General features: G+C 39.2%; 1 protein-coding gene across 1 annotated transcript; it reads left to right on the top strand.

Annotated features, from left to right (window-relative positions):
* The first annotated feature begins 5,902 nt into the window (after nucleotides 1-5,902).
* On the top strand, nucleotides 5,903-12,798 carry LOC143890458 (Glycosyl hydrolase superfamily protein). Its single transcript, XM_077395153.1, has 8 exons — nucleotides 5,903-6,216; nucleotides 6,324-6,397; nucleotides 7,705-7,785; nucleotides 7,867-7,951; nucleotides 10,040-10,137; nucleotides 10,242-10,329; nucleotides 10,514-10,865; nucleotides 12,418-12,798. The coding sequence occupies exons 1-8, from the start codon at nucleotides 5,950-5,952 to the stop codon at nucleotides 12,666-12,668; spliced, it is 1,296 nt and encodes a 431-aa protein (XP_077251268.1). The 5' UTR covers nucleotides 5,903-5,949; the 3' UTR covers nucleotides 12,669-12,798.
* Nucleotides 12,799-14,362: the final 1,564 nt, after the last annotated feature.

The raw sequence follows: 14,362 nt of genomic DNA, 5'->3' as shown, positions 1-14,362 counted from the left end.
AGAAGAAAGTCTTCAGAAATTGAAGAACGACTATTCAACTCCAGACAATACTCAGGTAACATCTGAGATAAAGGCAACTAAGGAAAAGATAGCTCAAGAAATTGAGTCTGTCCGAACAGACCTTAGTAAGATATCGATTGGACAACCTGTCAAAGACCCGAGCTAACCTAACTTTGGCTGGATGACAGGCAGAAAATCGAGTTTGAACTGGCTTCTTGATCCAAGTCCTAAGGCTCTCACCTTAGACAAAGGAAAGGACAAAGCATGAATTCTTTGTTCAAAAATATCAAGAACATAGTTAAGAAAGACAAACAAAAATATCAGGCTTATGATAAGCTGAGAATTTATATGATGACCGACCGTAAAAACAACAAGGGCGGAGTGTCAAAACTCTGCTCCTTGATTTTTTATCTAAGTGGGAAGTCAAAAATGAGGTTTGGCAGAGTGTCAAAACTCTGCCCCTTTTTTTACTTCCCACTTAGATAAAAAATCAAGAGGCAGAGTTTTGACACTTTGTCCTTGCTGTTTTCACAGTCGGCCACCATATAATTTCTCTGATAAGCTAACGCTATCACAACAGCATGATATTATTAATGGAGACACTCCCAAATTATCTCAAAGTGCTCTTTATGAAGAGAAATTATATTATGCCCGACCGTGAAGTTGTAAAGGGCGGAAGGAGACAAAACCTGCTGCCTTGGTTTTTAACCAAGGAAAAGTAAAAAATGGGGCTTTCTCTTGGATTAAAAATCAAGGGAGAGAGGTTTTGTCTCTCTCCGCCCTTTATTTTCACGGTCGGGCATCATATAATTTCTCCTATTATGAAACCAAGAATGTTTCGAATATAAATACTGAAAGGTATTTCAAAAGAGTAACGAGAGATTATAACTTTAAACATGATGTCATGAACATTTCAATTTGGCAGAGAGATGATATAACCAAAGCCACAGGTTATTATCACCTAGCCGCTGTTCAGATCTTGATTAAAGTTTTGGGAAGCAGCCAGCTTGATTTACCAATTCAAGTTGCATTCTTAGACAATCGATGGCTAAATCCTAAAAATAGGATTTTAGGACTGTGGTCCACTAACCTCTCCACAGGAGGAGTTTATACAGAACTCTATACAGATCTATGCATTAGTGTGGAAGATTGAAATTACAAGGCGTGTGTACTGCACATCGTTTTCAAAGAGAAATTGCTGGATGGACCTCTCCCGGTAAGTATAACTATAACCACAAACTATAGTTGGAATAGTGGAAATAAACCATTCAGGAAACGAGATGATCGTTTCAATCCAGATAATAGGATTATTGGAACTTCATGTCACTTTAAAATGAAATTATCAATCTTCCTAAACCATTAGAAATCCAGAATTACACTTATGATCTGAATTTCGAAATACCAAAATGGCAAGATGATATTGGAGAAACTTCCAATCCCTCTTACTTGCACGAAAGCCGCGATGCTTTACATATTTAGATGGAAGATCCCAAATCAAGATGATTTGATTTTAATTCTCACCCTTTATCTAATGATTCAGATGATAAGGATGGCTAGCTATAACTACAAAAAGCTATCACGAGAATTAAACTTAGACCCCGAACAGAATTTACAAATTCTTGCAACCAAATTGAGCAAGGAATGGGACAATCAACAAATGCCAACCCAAGAGCTAATCCGGCGAGAATGTGCTGTTCGAAGTATTCTGTATAAATAGAAAGCCAAGATGAGAAGTTCTTCATTCCAAGCTTCTCCACTACAATCCTTTCTTACAAAGAATTCTCAAAACTTCTAAGTTGTAGAGATGGCTTCCACCCGCGACAAGTCCAACACCATGGCGACGCTTCAACAACAAGTGAGTCGACTCGCCTCGGTAAGTCAGGAAACTGTTTCTTCCTTAATGGAGACGGCTAATCCAATCCCACCGGCGATTGGTAAATATATCTCAAATCCGGAGATGGCTGTTGCTTTGCCAAAAAGCAAATCCCGTGACCGGAGAAGAGAGAAGAGAAAACTTCTGGCCGAAACCAGAGAGAACCTGTTAACTTACCAACTTCTCCAAAAGCTTAGCTGTTGGAGAAAGGCGTTATTTATCTTTTATACTTCAACACTCCCCCACACGTGTGGCCCACTTGGCAAACACGTGGCACATGTGGTCCCACTTTGGGCCGACCATCGCATGTGGATTTTTGCTATCCGGGAGGTTTGAACTCGAGACCTTTGGCTCTGATACCATGTTAACTTACCAAATTCTCCAAAAGCTTTAGCTGTTGGAGAAAGCGTTATTTATCTTTTATTCTTCAACAGAACCCTTTGGAAAAACCGAGCTATGCTGCAGCTCTTAAAGATGCAGGCAAAAAGATAAAGCTCATCACCCTAGGATCACCCTCCGATGTTAATCTCCGACCAGAAACCCCAAAACCCTATAGTTTTGATTCCATTGTGAAGAAACCCAGATATAGGTACCAGACAGACAAAATTGAGTGGAATTGCCATACTAGCAATTTCATCACACCTGAACAAAAGACTTCTTCAAGAGTGTTTCAGGCACTGATCAATGGATCCCACAGCTGTCAAGAAAATAGAAAAGCAATTTTCTATGCTTAACAACTTAGCATCAGGAGCAGCACAGACACCAGCAATGGTGATTACTCCCACAAAAACCAAAAATGCTGAAAAAGCATCCTCATCACAGACAACAGAATTGGTATCTGAAGAACCTTGGGATCCCAAGTTGGTGACACCAAAGAATAACGAAGAAATCGAAAAAGCTCTGTTAACGCACATTATTCCAGAAGGAATTTTGGAACAAAGACTATATCCAGAGTTTTTCCGAGATCTAGACAGGTGGGTGCAAACCTACCAATACATCAACAAAGGAGCCCTAAAACAAATGCTCCAACTCAGACAAATAGATTTTAATGAAGACTCGCTAGCAGTTTATGAACGATACTACAGGGAATGGAGCGAAGTCCATGTACTGAAAGACGTACATCCAGACCTTCTAGCCGAAATGTTCGAAGGAGGTTTCGTAGCTAGGCAGCAGACAGACGAAATACAGATGAAATGATGAACACATCATAAGGCGGGTCTGTCAGTTCTCACTGTTCATGCTATCTTTCGCATGTTTAGGATCATCCTTTGGAGTTCAGCCTATTTATGTTGTTGCCCAATAAATTAGCGGCTTGGATCATCCTATAAAGTTGGCCCACTGTACTTTTTGAAAAATACTAGACTTCAACTCTGTAAATGAAGAGGCTTACTGTAGATTCTGTTATTTCCCATCTTATGAAAAACCCTATTGTTTCCCTCGTAATCTTGATGGAAAAGTAATTCCTTTTTAAGCTTTTAATCTCTGCCGATTTTACAATTTCCGATTGTGAAAAACCTCTGCCTCCCTCGATCTCCCACATAAACCATAACTAGAAGGGAAGTGATATTCACGTGTTTGAATGTATTTTTCATAAGTATAGATTCGATGATCGAAACCATTCATTTGTTAGAGCCTTACTTAAATAGGCTGTCCTCCCAAAATCATCACCATAGGATGATCCTATCCCACCGATCTGTTGAGGTCTGTTTAATGCGTCATCCCTCAACAGATCAGAGGGTTAGGTTCATTCTACGGAGATAATTTTCTAGTCACGACATATTTAAGTTGAAACCCAACAAGTGAGTGGTTTTGATGATCCAACCATCGTATAAAAACTCTAATTCCTCATTCTTAATTTGTTTGTTAGTTTAATTACTTTTTGGGTCAATTGGGATCAAACCCACAACCTCAAGGTTTCATCACAAATCATCCTTCCTCTTTGTATAAAAGATAATGTCCTCTCTCTCTCTCTCTCACACACCCAGATAATTTGGTGAATGGAAGATCTTAGTTATCTAATTAGCATGAGAACATAGCGCCAATTGGACGGTTAAGATTGTTGATTTACAAATTTAGGAATTTTTTGATCTATTCTCATTAGAAAATGAAAATTACAAAGCCTGGCTTTTTCCCACAATGCTACATTGATTTGGGATTTGCTAGCCAATTTCGCATAAAGCCATTTCGCAACTGGCTTTTTCATTTGAGTTAATCTAATAATCTATTGATAAATAAACTTAGGAAAATGATAAATGCGCCCCTTTTCATCACTTGGGACACCCAACTGCAGTGTACGTGGCAATCAAATCTGTGGAATCCTTCTTACGTGAAGTACATCAGCCCTCTACAGTCATTGATACACTGCGGCTGGGTGTCCCTAGCAAAATTCATAACTATTATAAAGGGAGTGATAATGGCTCTCCTCTCTTATTTTATAATTTTAAAATTGGATTCAGTCCCCCAAAAGGAGTTAAAACCAGGGTTGCAACTCGGGTCGGGCGGGTTGGGTTTTCCAATATCCAACCTCATCTGAGAAACAATCTCAGGGAATTCACAAAGACATATGGAGGCAGGATGAAGTAGAGGAGAGAGACTCACTGCCGGAACAAGAGGAGGCTCAAGCTAACTCTCCGAAAGAGCTCACCATCTCGAGAGTCGAGATAGATCAAGAACCTTTAACAAAGCATTCTGTTTTGCTGGGTCACTCTTGCCCTTTGCAATTTCACAAATTTCGTATAGTAATTCGGGTTGTTGATCTACCACACCCGAAATGGCTTTCTCATATCGAGGTGTTCCGGTGGCATTTGATCGCAGTATCCTGCTGCATAAAGCACTACAACTAGTTTTTCAATGGCAAGTGCTGGTCGTTGAGTGACTTGGAAAATGATCCCACAAACAAAGGAATTGTATAGTACGAAATCCATTTGACAACATTCACCTCCTCTGCGTCGACGAGGAGCAGGCCGCCCGGATCATGGAAGAAGTGCACGAAGGTGTGTGTGGCCCGCACATGAGCGGCAGAGCCCTGGCCAAGAAAATCCTCCGGCAAGGCTATTACAGGACAACCATGGAAACCGCTTTTCAGCCAGCCGTTGCTTGCAGGTCCATGGTACCAGGGTGGGAAACGGAAACGAAGCGTGAAACGGAAAAGGCATGAAAAACAATACAGGAGAAACGAGAAACATGAAACAATAGAAAATTGTACGAGAAACGTCTTCGGAAATGAATTGTTTTTTCCAAAATGATTTTCGTAAGTTCCACACAAGTTTTCTACACGTTTCATATGCATTTTCTACGAGTGTTGCATATGTTTATCACGCGTTTACACATTATTTTCATAAGTTTTCCATATGTTTACCATGTGTTTTAGAATATTTCTCCAATTTTGTATCATATTTTGGAAATGTTTCCGAAACGTGTTTCCTCATTTTAGGGGAAACGAGTTTCCCAACCGCGAGAAATGCATTTTAGGGGAAACGGGTTTCCCACCCGCCCAAAGAGTTTCCGGCAACTATGGGCTGAACCAACCCCTACAGCGGATCCACCTACTAATGAATGCCAGGCATCCTTTATCGCGTAGCCTTGACTATTCTAGAACCCTTGCTGATTCGATAGTTAGGTCATTTTCTGGAAAACCCACGATTCATAAGCCCGGCCCTACGCAAGATATTTTCTCGGGTAGGGTTTTCTTTTCCAGATTTTCAATGAGGTTCCTTAATTTGGCAAATGTTTGGAGTTGCAACTCGGATCAAGCTAGTCGGGTTCTCCAAAACCCTACGCTACCTAGAAGATATCTAGGGTCGGTTTATTTTATTTTATTTTTAAAAAATAACTGAGATTCCTAAACCGAGCCCATGGATTTTTCGGGTCGGGTTGATGCGGGTCAGGTAAAACCCAACCAAGTTACAACCCTAAAACAGAGACAGGAGTGCCATTATCAAAATATGAGAAGACGAATTTTTCCTTAAAAGGCCTAGTGGAAAAAGACGGTTTTATCCTCACGAAACTTCTCTATATCCGGCACCACTGAATCAAATGTTGGATACTTTTTCTCTAAAATCCCCGAACACTCTCTGATGACGAAGAGGCGAGAACGGAGAGTTTCGGCCGGCTCGGACCGGCTAAACCGCATCGAACCGGTAGTTGCATCAGCCCAGACCGGTGGCTCCTCTTCTCACCTCCACATCCCTCGCCTCTTCCTCTTCTTCTTCTTATTCTTTCTCCCCTTCACATCCTTCATAGTATACCGTATAAAATACGGTCAGAATACAAATAAGGATACTCTATCTGTATATGAAAGAGGCCTCGTCAAACCTAAAATCTCATTTCAGGAAATTCTCGCTGTAAGAATTTTGCTTTCTTTTTTTTTAATTTACTTACTCTCAAACATTTCATCTTTCCATTTTTTTTTTCGTGTTTTCTCTCTTCTTTTTTCTTCCAAGAGATTCAGGAAAATTCCAAGGCATCTGAAAATACATCTCTCCAGAACTTTCCGTATCCTGTATTGGCATACGTCACTCCCTGGTATGTCTTCTCTATTATTTTTTTCCTATCTTTTAGGTTTTGCCTGCACTCCCAATTTTTGTTTATAATGGCACTCGTTACTTTGTTAAATTCTTTTCTAAGAGCTTTAACAGCTGATTATAAAGTTAATTGAAGAGAGTAGTGCTATTATAGAATATGGAAATGTGCTATTATAAATTCTCACCATTCAAATATTTAAATGCAGTTATATAATGGGTTCTGTCAATTTTTATTTTTATTTTTATTTGTAGTCTATATTTATTTAATTTGATTTGAGTATTTAATTTCTCATTACGATTGAGATTTTTCGTTTATTTATTTTGTGTGAATTTTCGAATCTCCGAGGTTAAGTCTAATTGAGCTGCACCACAGGCTCAAACCCTAGCTCATGTTAACCTAGATGTCTAAAATGTAGTGAAGTTGACTATTATCACCAATGCGATAGTGAGAGTAGTTGATTTTTTGAAGCAACACATTTATTTGAAACAATGAATCGTTATACTGAGAGTAGTTGATTTTTTGAAGCAACACATTTGTTTGAAACAGTGAATCGTTGTACGTTCATCTTACCAATAAACTAATGTATAAATGGCAGTGAGTGACAAGGAATGATCGATCAAATGTAGTTCAATTGCGAGGCACATTGCTGCACTGAGACTCTTGTGTAAGGGGGGGAATTTTTTACTTACAAGGATACATTCTTTGGCACTAAATGGAGATGCTTTTCATTTGGAAAAGTTGAAAGAACTAGAATTTCTTATTTGTTTCTTGGTTTTCAGCTCATATGAATATAAGAATGCGACGATTTAAACTCATGTCTTCTTTAGAGAACCTAGTAGCAAACGTTATTTAATTTGCTTTCGAAAGCATATACAGATTGCTTTTTAATCAACTAAACAAGGATTTACATTGTTTGTGCTGGACCCTCTTATCCTCGTGGATTCAAAATTGTAAGGAAAATGACAAATACTGCAATTAAAATCATGTTTGTGGAGGATTTACAAATGTGGTAGCAAGTGGGAAATGATCACAAGGGTCTTTAGATGTTAGGTGGTGCTTGGAATTTAAATGACGAGTGATTCTAGTTTGATCAAATTGGGCATTCTTTCTTTCTCTTATCGTACTTGAATCATCACTTTTTGGGATATGTTTTACTACTTTGCCAGATGGTTTCTTTCGTTAGCGATCTTTTCATTTTTTGTTCTCTTTAATTTCTAAATTTTCCCTTTGGGATCTTTCCTGGTTCTTTTTGTTTGTGTCATCTTTGTGACTTATATGCAGTCCTTCCAAAATGTTGTATCGTGTAGGAATTCCAAAGGTTATGACGTGGCAAAGCAGTTCACTTCTAAGTTTACACATTTGTCACCTGTATGGTATGAGCTAAAAAGGTATGTCGGATCAATTAGTGTATTTTTTGTCTACTACATTGCTAGTATTATTGGCTAATGCTTTTATGTTTGCCATTTCAGTGAAGGGTCCAAGTTAATTCTGGAGGGGCGGCATAATGTTGACATCGGATGGATTTCTGAACTTAGGATGAATGGGAATGCTCTGGTAATATAATTACTCTTGAGCAGATTTTGTGAAGTAGACACTTTTCAAGTCCTCTATTTTTCTGAAGGATAAAAAATTATTAAAAAGAAAGGAAATCAAATAAAAAACCGTGACCGAGGAAGTCAACAAATGTCGCACAAAAGAAAGCAAAGAAAGAACAAGAAAAAGAGCCAACAATAAGGAAAAGGACCCAAGGATCCTTAAGGAGGGAGTGTTGAAAATCTCAAATTCCGCACGGCCAACCCCTACACGAGAATGCCCCCTCTCTATTGGAAGACCGCAGCTATATCAAGAATCTTCTCAATAGCATCGGCATATCCCTGAAGGTAGCAAGCATTGTCTCTAACACAATGAATAACGGTAAAGGGAATCACGCTCAATCACCATAACATCTAGCAAAGATCTATCTGCTATATGAATCCTGTTAAGCAATGCCTGAACCTCAGCTTCATTGGAATCCTTCTCATCAATAAGGCTAGAAAAAGCCCATCTCGCCTCCTTATCAGAACTCCCTAGGAGGCTTCCAATTCTCGTCGGGGCCTGAATTCCTCAAACTTCCTTGGCCCTTGCTATAGCTGCTCATGCTAATCTCCTTCCAAGACATAAGGAAAGAAGTCACCAAGTAGCCTCTAAAGATGGGAAGAGCTGCCACCCACCAGGCCACAATAGAGAAATTTTGTTGTCGGATCCTTCAAACACTCTTAGATTCCCCCTTGAAGACCATTCTATTTCTTTCCTTCCATACCGGCTAAAGTGTAGCAAACAGAAACAAACTACAAAGGACTTTCCCTCTATCACTCCAATGGGGTGAAGTCCCAAGACTCGAAAGATCAGCAATATGTCCATGAAGAACGCAACTTACCTTGAACAAATCGAAAATGAAGTACCAAATCTTGCAGAAAGAGCCACATTGCACACACATGTGATTAACGGGTCTACCACCAACCAAACAAAAAGTAAAGTGATTGACAATGATTCTATTATGACTATGAAGGTGGTTCAAAATGAGAAATTTTTTTTTTTGAAAGTCAAAGTGAGAATATTATCCAAACAGACTAACAAAAAGCATCTACCATGCATGGGGCATAGGATTTTCATGCCCTATGAGCAGCTGAAAGCCCCTCCTGAGAGACTAATTACGGTAAAAGGACCTAAGTTACTACCCTCATAAAACCGCCTCAAACCCTCTTATCTATGTCCCACCTCTTTCTATTTCTTAGTCGAAGATGTTTACGGAATTGAATTGTCAATCCACAGATCCATCTAGTACAATTCTGAAAAGCGAAGGAAAACACAAGTATACAACCTTAAGGAACAGCGTCACACCATGTGTAGTGCGGTAGTGCCAAAACTAAGGGTCCGTTTGGATACCTGGATTTTATAATCTTGGATTTCCTCAAAATTGTAGATGGGAGACAAGAGAAGAAAGAGACCATCCGTCATTTTTTGACTTCTCGCACTTCTTTCCGACAGCAAGAGAGAAGGCGATCATCACATGTTTCCAGGTTTGAGAAATCTCAGGATGGGGGAGAGATTTCTAAAACTTGAATTTCTTTCTTAAAATCCAAGAAATGCTGTCAGAACAGCATGCAACAGCTTGATCATGAACCCTCTTTTACACTGTTTTCAATCTAAAACCTGGATTCTAAAATCCACATATCCAAACGGCCTAGATTTTCTCCCAACTACCCACTCTAAAATGGATACCTTTCTTAAAAACTAATGGTCAATTTCATGATATCACTTCAAATCGTCGAACCTTTGACTCTAAACTCATCCCTAGGGAACCAACCCCCAAAATCAGACCCATATCTCTCCTCCTCGTTACTCAGGTGGACCCCCATCTTCCTTCTATAATGTCTTGATGCCCTCAGAACATATTTTGAATGTCTTGCCAACTTTTCAGGAGCTACTTGGTCAACTCTTAATATATTGTTGCCAGAGTTGTTATATCACTTATTTTCTGTAATTTGTAGTTATCTGCTCTCACTCTTTTTTTTTTGGGTATTTCATTGACGTGATTTCTTAGAATCTCTTCTTTATAGAAATCATTGGATATTATCGGCTCTACTCTTTTTTGTTTAATAGGTGGTACCTAGAGTTGTTATAGAAGCATTTCCAGTTGACCTTCTTAAGAAGAAGCACCAATGGGATGAGGCGATTGATCTCATATTAAGAGAGTGCAAGTAAGCTTTCTGGTATCCCTTCGTTCCCTTCCAGACAATTCTTAGGCATTTTTTTTTTAGGACTATTGTTTGTGGGTTTTGAACATTCACTCAAAATGTATTAGGGACATGGGATATGATGGTATTGTGCTAGAATCCTGGTCAAGATGGGCGGCTTATGGTGTCTTGCATGATCCAGACCTGCGCAATGTGGTGATTACACTTTGACAATGCTTGTTTACTTGAGTACTGGAGGATTGGTTTTCATTTCTAATAATACAAACTTCATATATCACCTTCTTGTCTCTAATAATAGTCTGTGGAATTATCTGCTCTTCTCCACTTCTGTTAAATGTTAATCCATCAGTTTGAAGATTTTTTTCTTGGTATAATTTAGGCATTGCATTTCATCGAACAACTAGGACAGGTCCTGCATTCAGTGAGCTCAAAGAAAAATTCTGATAGCCATTTACAGTTGATTTACGTTATCCCAGCACCCCGTTCAGAAAATCTTCAAAACCATGATTTTGGGCCACAAGATTTTCAGAGATTGAGTAATGCCGTAGATGGTTTCTCCCTTATGACTTATGACTTCTCTGGTCCATATAGTCCTGGTCCAAATGCTCCTTTAAACTGGATTGAATCCTCCCTGCGGTTGACCATTGGCACAACGGATGGCGCTCGGAAACTTGCACACAAGATTTTCATTGGCCTCAATTTTTATGGAAATGATTTTGTGCTTTCAGAAGGTATGTGCTTTTATAATCTGTGAAATGAATTGAAATTTTCTATTCTTCTACTCTTTTGTGTAATTTTCAAGCTTCGTGAGAACATAGTTTAGGATATCGATACTAGCAGCTAAATAAAGAGTGGGTCAGTACAGAGTGTGTGGTGACTTCTTTATTGTGTTGGACAGATAAATCATTTTTCACCTCTCTTTTGATGCCTCTAAACAAGCAATCAAACCTCGGTTTCCCTGGATTTTGCAGATAAGACCTGTCAAAATTTCAAGTCAATGACATTTGGAGAAGAAATTCCGTCTGCCCACCTTCATTCTCTTTGGGACATCTCTCATAATTTCTTCCACTCTTTAAATAGATCTTGAGTGGTGTAACCTCAGAATTTGTTTTTACCAATGGTCCAACTAAAGATAAGACATGAATATCCAAGCTCATCTTTTACATTGATGAAGCTTTATGCTCAAATGCCATATGATACCTTCCATGTAACCCTTGCCACTCAAGGAATCATATGCCAAACAATGTGACTACCTCTTTCTTGTCACTGCCATCCTCCAAAAGCCAAATAAAAGAATCCAGAAACACCCATGTCAACTAGACACGCTCATAATTTCTTCCACTCTTTAAAGAGTTGCTTCCTTCTCTAGAAAAGCAACAGCTGAAGAAAACTAGCAAATTTGTCATCCTTCTGCTTACTATGAAGAACCCAACTCCTAGCTACAAGGAAACACAAACACCTTCTCAAGAAAAGAAAAAGGTGAAGAACACTAGTCAATTTGTCATCCTTAAGAATACAATGAAGAACCCAACTCCAAAGTCCAAACTACCTCACTCACACCCTCTTTTAACAACCAAGAATACAAAGTCCTTACAAACTAGCCTATAATAACACCTATATGCATGGCAAAATGGAATTCTACCTTAACCCACATCCTCCCAAAGCCTTCTTCCCTCACTTCCTCTGGCGTAATCAAGTGCTTGAATCTCTTTCTTTCTTCTTTACCTTCCCATGCGAAGTTATTTGAATCCTCTCCAACTTCTTTCCTGCCCATGCCAGAACTTTGAGGTCATATTCTAGGTAGGAAAATGTGGCAAGAAGGGCTTCGATAAAGTTTCACGTAATACAGGGAAAAAAGACAACAAGGCCTTGATTAGAGTTATAATTCTGAAATTTTGTGATATTCCTATAAATCCTTGCTTGAGTCCTCCTCCGTGGGAGGAGAAACTCTGGCATTATTTGGATCAATGATTGGACATATGACAAAACAAGGGTTGTGAGCTATCCCTGCCAACCACAGAATCCACCTCGAGCCTAAAGGGCCTAATCTTTCGTAGCTGGACCAATCATGCAAGAAAATCACTTTAGATCAAACCCACCCTACTACCTAAGATGACCATTCTCAAACTTCTAAATGCTAATCAGAACTAGTTTGATATTAACTGGCCATTCGAATCGTTTAATAGGAGACAACCATGATTTTGTTGAGTGATTCTCCATTCAATAAATTAATGAGATTTGTGTTGAGTCACTCGGATGCTGAACTGTTATTTGCTTTTGCAGGGGGAGGTGTTGAGGCTATCACTGGTAGGGATTACCTGTCTTTGTTAGAGAATCACAGACCTGTTTTGCAATGGAAGGAGAACATTGCAGAACACTACTTCATTTATTCAGTTAACCAAATCCAGCATGTCGTTTTCTATCCTTCATTGATGTCTATTTCCTTGCGGCTGAATAAAGCTCAAGCTTGGGGAGCTGGCATTTCCATCTGGGAAATTGGTCAAGGTTTGGATTATTTTTTTGAGCTCTTCTGAGCTCATTGTTGTTTTTTTTTTTTTTTTTTTTTTGTAGGTACTGTAACATATCTATATAATTTCAGTTCCAAGGATCCACAACTGCTTCTCAATGAATTACCGCACAACAATGCTTACCATAGTCTAGTTCATTTTGTTAACTATGCGGTTAACTCACTAGAGTCTGAGGCTTCTCTACCATTAAATGCGAGTTGCAACCCTGTCAACTGAGACTTCAAAGTAGGCAATAGGGTACATGATAGTGAAAGACTTTTGGGTTCTAAGTTCGAACATGGTGTTCATAATCTAGTAATTTCCAATGAGGGATGCTTAGGACCTGTTCCTTTCAGATTATGACAGCCGATTGTGAGACCTAAACCTATTTTGGACTCAAATTTAAATGTAATTTTGTGTCCGATAATAGGTTTCGGGCTTACGATCGGTTGTCACAAGCTGAAACAGGATTATGCGTCCAAATTTGGACCCATAATTTGAGAATTGAGTCTGCGTCCAGAACCATTTTATGGCAAAATTTGGCATTTGCTTTGCTGTTGTGGTCAAATTTGGACTCAAATCGGTTCTACATCCCCAAAAAAATGCACATACCAAACCCAAATTTGTCAGCAACGGTTTTGGACTCAAAATCGATTCTCAAAATCCAAAAACAAACAGGGCCTTAGCATTGCATAATAGGTTCGACAGTTGAATATGGATTGTTGCATTTATATTTTCACTATCCATTTATGGAACATTTAAGATCGTCCGATTGCTACTAGCCTGATTTTTCTTCTTTCGAGATTGAGTGGGGCCTGCTAGTGGGGCCTCCTAAGTCCTAACGGCTCCATTGTTGGCATAGCCATATTGGACCCAATATTCGGACTTGGGACTTGAGATCAACAATACACCAACTGTTCATTTGAAGCCCCTTGTCATCACTGGGCCACCCCTCTAGTGTATTTATTATGACTACCCTTCTTTTTTTTCCCTTACAGTAGAAGGTGGCCCGGGTAAGAAAAAGGGACGAATATATCATGGGAATTGTTACCAGCACTACTGTATTTTGATGATGGCACTCCTCACTTTATTAAAAGTACCGTATGATCCTAACCATAGGATGATCAAAACCGTCCATGTAATGGAACACAACATAAATAGGTTGTGCCTCAAAAATCATTTCCACAGGATAATCCTAGCCCTCCAATCTATAAGGTTTCCATAGTATCCAGTTCTTCTATAGATAGGGTTAGGATCAACCTATGGAAATGATACCTATTTAGGCTGTGGCCCATCTAATGGACGGTTTGGATCATCCTATGGTGCAGGGTCTGGGGAGGGCTGATATCATTTCCCTATATAGTGGTGCTGATAGCATTTCCCTATTTCATCATGAGAATTTATATGATGGGTGGCTGTGAAAACACGTGAAGTCTAAAAAAGTAGTTACGGCCCACTCCATATGATGATCCAAACCGTTCATCTGTTTGGGCACAACTTAAATAGGTTGTGCCCCAACAATCATTTCCATAGGATGATCCTAACCCTCCGATCTTAGAAGATTCCATAAATGATTTTTGGACTGTTCATCTGTGTGGCCTATAAAACAAAATATGATCTCTCTCTCTCTCTCTCTCTCTCTCTTAGAAACGCCTTGGCTCTTATAAGCCACAGAAAAACATCAAGATGGAAATTCTGTATAATTTTGATTTGCCAGTGAA

Source organism: Tasmannia lanceolata, unplaced genomic scaffold, assembly GCF_043159265.1.
Source record: "Tasmannia lanceolata isolate RefF3 unplaced genomic scaffold, GAP_Taslan_0.1 ptg000013l, whole genome shotgun sequence".
In the NCBI taxonomy this organism is placed as follows: Eukaryota; Viridiplantae; Streptophyta; class Magnoliopsida; order Canellales; family Winteraceae; genus Tasmannia; species Tasmannia lanceolata.
Note: the sequence above shows the minus strand (reverse complement) of the source record. Positions and strands in the feature narration are given on the sequence as shown.

What these genes read in the sequence shown, in the direction of transcription:
- LOC143890458 (XM_077395153.1), top strand. Translation starts at nt 5,950, where the DNA reads ATGACGAAGAGGCGAGAACGGAGAGTTTCGGCCGGCTCGGACCGGCTA. An exon ending in ATCCAGACCTGCGCAATGTG is followed by an intron (nt 10,330 to 10,513) that starts GTGATTACACTT and finishes GGTATAATTTAG; the next exon opens with GCATTGCATTTCATCGAACA. An exon ending in TGATTTTGTGCTTTCAGAAG is followed by an intron (nt 10,866 to 12,417) that starts GTATGTGCTTTT and finishes TTGCTTTTGCAG; the next exon opens with GGGGAGGTGTTGAGGCTATC.